The sequence below is a fragment of the Phalaenopsis equestris genome, unplaced genomic scaffold (assembly GCF_001263595.1).
Source record: "Phalaenopsis equestris unplaced genomic scaffold, ASM126359v1 Scaffold000414, whole genome shotgun sequence".
Lineage (NCBI taxonomy): Eukaryota > Viridiplantae > Streptophyta > Magnoliopsida > Asparagales > Orchidaceae > Phalaenopsis > Phalaenopsis equestris.
In genome coordinates, this window is record NW_018164855.1 from 669,431 (window position 1) to 676,135 (window position 6,705).

Below are 6,705 nucleotides of genomic sequence, written 5' to 3' on the forward strand. Positions count from 1 at the left end.
ATATATATATATACATACATATATATATATATATATATATATATATATACATACATATATATATAAAATTAATTAATTTCATAAAAATTAACTATAGTAATACTTGAGATATAATCAACAGTTCCGGTTGGCTAACTCATAGCCACAGCCCACACCAAAAAAATATTTAGGATGATTTACATACAAACCACTTCAATTCCCATGTATTTACATACCTAACATTTTAAACTTCCATTTTTACAAAAAAAAAAAATCATCTTAATTCCTATCTATTCATGAAAAGGTTATATATTTCACTTGTTAAAACTTCAAATAGTGCTGTTTTCTATGTGATATGAAAGCTTCGGGTGGAGATTTGCATGTGGTGTCCGTATGGAATAATTTCTCGAAAGAGGGTGGTTAATTTGTAAATAGTAAGCTTCGGGTGGTCTGTATGTTATTGCCCCGTTTTTCTAAATAACACATTCAATAATTTCTGCAGGAATGTGGAAGTGTCAAGCATGGCCTATAAGTTCGTCTACTATTAATTCTTATATGAGATTTATAGTTGGAAAATACACTCACCAAATTAATGAATTGGACAAATCAGCAATAATATATGAGATTTATAGTTGGAAAATACACTCACCAAACATGCCATTAATGAATTGGACAAATCAGCAATAATATAAAGGCAGATTTGCATGCATGCCATTTACTTCTTCCTCATTTACATATCGAACACCCAAACTTCAGCTTTTACAAATATATGACACCTCGCCTAATGCATGAAAAGATGTATTTCACTTTTTAAAGGTAAAAAACAGCAACAATTTTTATGTGATGAGAAAGATTTGGGTGGTGTAATGGTGAAAAGTGAAGGTTTGGTGTTAGATATGTAAATATATAGGAATTGGGAGGTATGTATGCAAATGCCCCAAAAGTAAATTTAAAACCAAAATACCATTGAAAGACAAACAAAAAATGAGAACTTTAAGAAATCTAGGCTGAACCAACAGCCTTTTAGGGATTTCATTTATCCTGAATTGAGCATCAAAAGATATAAATTCACTTCAAAGACTACAATCCTAACTCTAAAATAGTTCAAAATAACTATCTCATAAAACACAGAATGATATAAAATTTCAAAGGCTAACAAAAGAAACAAAATACAAAGGCCAGCAGTTAAGATTTACTCACAAGTGATTTCGAAAGTGAAGCGCCGCCGCCCCCTTAATCATGCTTTAACCAGAATCAGTAACAGCCTTCATTGATTAATCAAATAGCTTGAGTTCTCAGAAAGCTTCGGATGAAACAGAAAACATTCTAATAACAGTTCTAAATATGGGCAGAAGAGCTACCAAAGCTATCTGAACCTGATCAGAAGTATTCAAGCGAATGCTGACTTGACCGCTTCCCTTGTTGCTCAAATTTCCCTGAAAAATGACTTTGGTTCCCCTTCCCAAAGAGTGCTGAGTTTGCATATTGCAGCCGGCGGCCAGATCACCGTGCCAGTCCACAACGGAAAGAGCGATAGTCGATAGAGCTTGTCCTATTGGATAGTCTTTTTCTCGTAAGGTCGCCTCAAGACGACCTCCGTAAGCAATATCGCCACGACCGGTCATCGCCCCGCCGCTTACGAGCAAGCTGAGCCGTTTGTTTAGCATCAACTTGTCTTCAATCTTTGCTCCGGCAGAAACTGAATCACCCAAGATGGTAGCGGAAAAGCCCGCAATGGTGTTATTGCGTCTAAAATTTGTTAACCTGGTCTCGCCTCTTAAAGTATAAGCCATGTCTCTCCCAACGGTCTGCAAATCCAAGCCTACGGAGCTGCCAGCCGCTTCGCTGTGCTTTAGAGAACTGGCAACTTCCATTTGAAGATGGCAGTCTTTTTTATCCTTTGTTATCTGCCCAGAAATAGAGAGAGGAATCTTATCTTTAACCACAAACAATCTTTCAACATTCAGACCTTCATAACCAACATCATGATCCCAACCTTGGGTTTCAAGAACAGGCCTGACAAGCCATTTGTTGGAGGAATCGAGGAAGCGGTATCGGTGAGTCGGATAATCGGAATCGAAAGAATTTGGTAGAACCAAGTCAGGCATGGGCACGGGAACGGATGCGGGGCTGCCACTTTCCTCTTCTACATTCTCACCGCTGTGCTCAACGGTCACTTCAGGGACTGATTCAGCCATTTTCTTCAACAGCTTCCGACGCTTCTTTTCTTCCTTTATTTGCTTCTTGATGAACAGATTTTCCCTGTAATCAAGCTCCTCGTAGTATGCTTTCCTCTGTTCTTTGCTCAACTTTGCTAGCTGTGACCGTGTTAGAGATTTGAATGGCGGTAGCTCGTCATAATCAGACCCATCATCTCCATCAGATGTCTCCTCCTCTAGACCCTCAAACATGTTAACCTCATCATCCATCTGCTCATCTGGAAGCTTGAGATGGGGCCTTGTCTGAAGAAGAGAAGACAAGAGGAAAGGTAAAGGTGGGACTTTTGAACGAGATCCAAACGACATGCCTGGCGGGCTATCTTCTAGCTTAAGAAGCATGTTTGCTTCTTGTAAGATCTTCGAAGCAAAAGATAACAGCAATAACTGTGGTTTCCAAACTTGCCCGTTCGGTAACACCCTCTGCCCAGCTCTGTTCATTCTGCAAGCGGTATGGTTCTCCACCAATGACACAGGGTTCATGAGCCGCACATCTCCAGCAGCTTGGGAACAACATGAGAGCGTTGAGTTACAAACATCTCATAGCTCAGAGGGCTGCCATTTGGGCCATCAGGTGGAGCAGAGGCAGCATGGGTGAGAACCACAATGGCATTAAACCAAATGGATGCGCCAAATACATCCGTGATGGTTCGCAGAAGAGGCACATCACCATAATCCCTGCTCTGCATGTCCAGACGATCAAAGTACAGGACAATATCTGGAGGAGTTTTACTGATGAATCTCTTGATTGAGTTTAGCATTCTCTCATTGCGGCGTTGATCTGAGGGAGAAGAAGATAGTCCAGGGGTATCAATTACCCTGACTTGTATGCCCTGAACAGTGCCCACCACCTCCTGAAATTTCCTAGTACCCAAGTGGAAAGCATTGGTGCAGACTTTGGTTGAGTCAAAGATTGAATTGATTGTAGCACTCTTGCCAACGCCTGATTTTCCTATAACCATAATAGTACAGGTGAAGTTAAGGGGTTCCTTTCCAGCAGCTTCAAGTTGTTCTGCCATGACACTAGCTCGGTCAAAGCTGAAAACACCTTGCCTATTTGTGTTCCTCCTTAGCTGCTCAGCAAGACCAAGCCTGTACAGAACCTGTGCAACTACTACATTATGTGGAGTCTGGCCTAACCTATGAGCAAGGCGCAGGAACTTAACTCTAATCATCTGAAGTTTTTCCCTGATCTCATCACTTTCCTCGGTATCATTAGTAACAGAGTTCTCAGAGTTGGGGGGCGGATTATGGGGAACAGATCCATTTACCTTAGATGGCTGAAGTGAACGAGTAGGTTCCAGTAATGGAGCAGAAGATCCTAGACCAGCAGGACGAGATGGCAAAGAAGGGGTTAAAGAAGGCTCCGAGTGTGGCGGTGAAACTTGTCGAGTAGAAGCATTGTTTTCGTCATCATCAATGGAGCTAAACTCACCCGCATCTTCAACAAAAACAGATTCTTTTGGCTTATCCTCCTTGAAAATAGACTTACTTTGAGATGTAGATCTGCCACTTTGTGTCAAAGACTCATCATTTTCACTTGTAACATCAGAATATGAAGATCCTTCTTCCACCAACACCGAATCTGGCTCTACTTTTATCCCATCACCTTTACTGATATCATCAATATCTTCGCTCTGTATTTCCTCAATTTCATGTTTATTTGAAACAACCTCCTCACACTTACAACTATCTACACTTTGTTTAAGAAGATGAGTCTCATCTCCAATCACACCATTCTGAGGCTTCTCACAACCTAAATTTTGATTACCAGACTCGGAAACTATTTCCCCATCACCATCCCGAACAGGGTAAGTTTTCACAATTGCGCCATCTGATTCATCACCATTCAAATTGATCAATTCCATTCCCTCTCCATCACGAGAAAAATTGTCAGATTCAACTGCTGCTTCTTTTCCAGAGGATTCAGCCAAATTCTGACAAGACAAAAGATAATCCTCAGAAGGAACATCCCCACTGAAGTCTTCAGTACCACAATTGCTATCATCTGCAACAAATGCAGGGATTGCTACATGAGAATCTTCTTGCTCCTTTACAGGAAAAACCACCTCCTTATTACCCGCAGTTGTCTCGAGCGGTCCAAAACTAATATCATTGACCCGACACCTGCCTTCAGAAGAAACAAGCTTGTCTTCCTTAGGGCTCCGATCAATATCATCAACATCAGTCAACCCCTGCCCCAAGCTAGAGCCGCCATTATTTCCCTCCAAAACCTTTCCACTCTCAATAAATTGCTGTGAATTCAAGCTCTCCACATCTCCAATAGCGTCCTCAAAAACGTCACCCTCAGAAGAATACCTAGTCAGACCATTACTGACCCGACAATCAGAAAAACTCTCAGGCGCCGTCTCCATCTCACCCCCCTGTTTCGCCTCCACCGTTCTATCGCCAACAGCCCCAACCCCGCTCTCCATCTCAACCCTAAATAGAAACAACCTATAATCAAAACAACAAGACCGAGTGGTAAAAGAAAATCAAGCACTCATGAATGAATGAACTCGCATTAAACAGAAAAAAAAAAATGGATGATTACGGTCATAGAGCAACCATTTTCTAGGGTTTTGAATACCGATGATTCAGAGCAACATTCAAACTCACCTCGCAAGAAAGCTGAAGAAAACCCTAAAAACAGACTACTGTTTCTCTTATGCTTGCCTTCTTTCCGAATAGCTGCAATCAAGCTGTAGATCTAAGCCAGCTGCTGCTTCGGCTCTCTATCGCTCGCGGTAGAAGAAGAAGCAGAAGAAAAGCGGAAAAAGATCGGGAGGACTTTTACCAGCGATCGACGGAGGAGAAGGTAGGTGGCTGCGAATGGACGGGCGATGACAGTCGTCAGTCAAAGTGAAAATAAAATTAAAAGGGGCATTTCCATGAAGAACACCCAATTTCTATCTATTTATACATCCAACCCCTAGATTTTATTTCTTATATTTATATCAAACATATTGTCAGTTGTATAACTAAGGTGATATATATATATAAATTGAATTTTGGGGGTTTCATGCATAATCTTCCAAATAAAAATAGTATGGGCATTTACATATATACCTCCTAATTCTTATAAATTTAAATATTTAACAACTAATTTCTCATATTCACATGCATAGCAATCAATTTCCTAAGGTCTTATCAAAAATATTGTTACGAAGCAGCCCATGTATAAGTTCACAACATTAAAGTATTATAAATGTAAATGTTAAGCTTGACTATATACAAACCAAATTGTACGGCCAGAAAGCGACTATTTGAGTCATTTCATATTGGACGTTTCAAATCATCGAGAAATAGGGGGCTCGGAATACAAGCATGGATAGAAGTGTCTGAGATCGAGGGATTAAGGTCGAACACTGAAGACTAGGTGAGAGAGGCTGAGTGTCCAGAGTCAATCTACTAAGGTTGAGTGCCCATGGCCTAGTGATCGGAATCAGGTGATTGACGGTCGAACGACCAAAAGGAGGATATCTATTGATGTGCAAAACAAGCAAACACGTGGTTGAATGCTAGGAGATAGATGTTTGAGCCTGGATGACTCATCTTTGCATCTCAACAACCTAATTAGGAGTCAACTTTTTTCAATATCACAAGTCATGAAAACAAGGTAACAACAATCTGAGGACTCACATCTCAGGATTTAGGGCCAGATAGGCTGAAGTACGTCTTTTCGCCAAAGTCACAACTACTATAAATAGAGGAAATTAAATATAACATAGAACTATTAATCCTGGATTGACCGTAACTCCAACATTCTTTTAATTATTATTGGTAAGGAGGTATATATATAAAAAATTAAAATTTCAGTGTTAGATATGTAAATAGATAAGAATTGAGTGACAATTATGTAAAAATCTTCCAAAAAATATGATTTGTGTTTGATAATAATACAAGATATAAGATTTTTTTTAGAGAGTTATCCAAAATGTAAAAAAAGATGATCAACAACTTATATGATTGAGCTATTTATGCAAATTTGATATTTGCAGTATTAACTCTTAGTTAGCCATCTCACCAACAAGGCATGACAATAAGTTGCCAATGCTATTAGTTTGCCACTTCAATTTTTGCATTGATTTGCAATGAAAGGCAAAAGATGGTTTAAAATGAAATCCAAAATATGCAAAGTGAAAATACATCAACAATCAAGGCATTTTTAAGATCATTTTGCTTAATATTTTTTTACATTTATTTTTATTAGAAAAAACAAAATTATTATTAAACACAATAACTTTAAAATATTTCAAGTATTTTTAAAAATAACTATCACTGCAAACTATTATCAGAACCAATCGATCAATACTACTCATTGCGGCCCACAATACAACCAACAATCGACAATGATTACAGTATTCGGGTCAGTTTGGGGCAGCTACGACTTGTTAAAAAGTAATTGTAAAGCTGCTAAAAAATAATCTGATATTAAAAAAGTTTTGGTGACTATTACTTTTTTTTTGTCTGTGAGAAAGTCTAATCGCTCCACTGCACCTAACCAGAA

General features: G+C 39.1%; 1 protein-coding gene across 1 annotated transcript; it reads right to left on the reverse strand.

Annotated features, from left to right (window-relative positions):
- Positions 1–964: 964 nt before the first annotated feature.
- Positions 965–5,032, reverse strand: LOC110027116 (translocase of chloroplast 120, chloroplastic-like). Its single transcript, XM_020728411.1, is given in 3 exon segments — positions 965–2,704; positions 2,707–4,637; positions 4,815–5,032. Coding segments are annotated over 2 exon segments (3,354 nt in total). The 5' UTR covers positions 4,631–4,637; positions 4,815–5,032; the 3' UTR covers positions 965–1,274.
- Between the last annotated feature and the right edge of the window lie 1,673 nt (positions 5,033–6,705).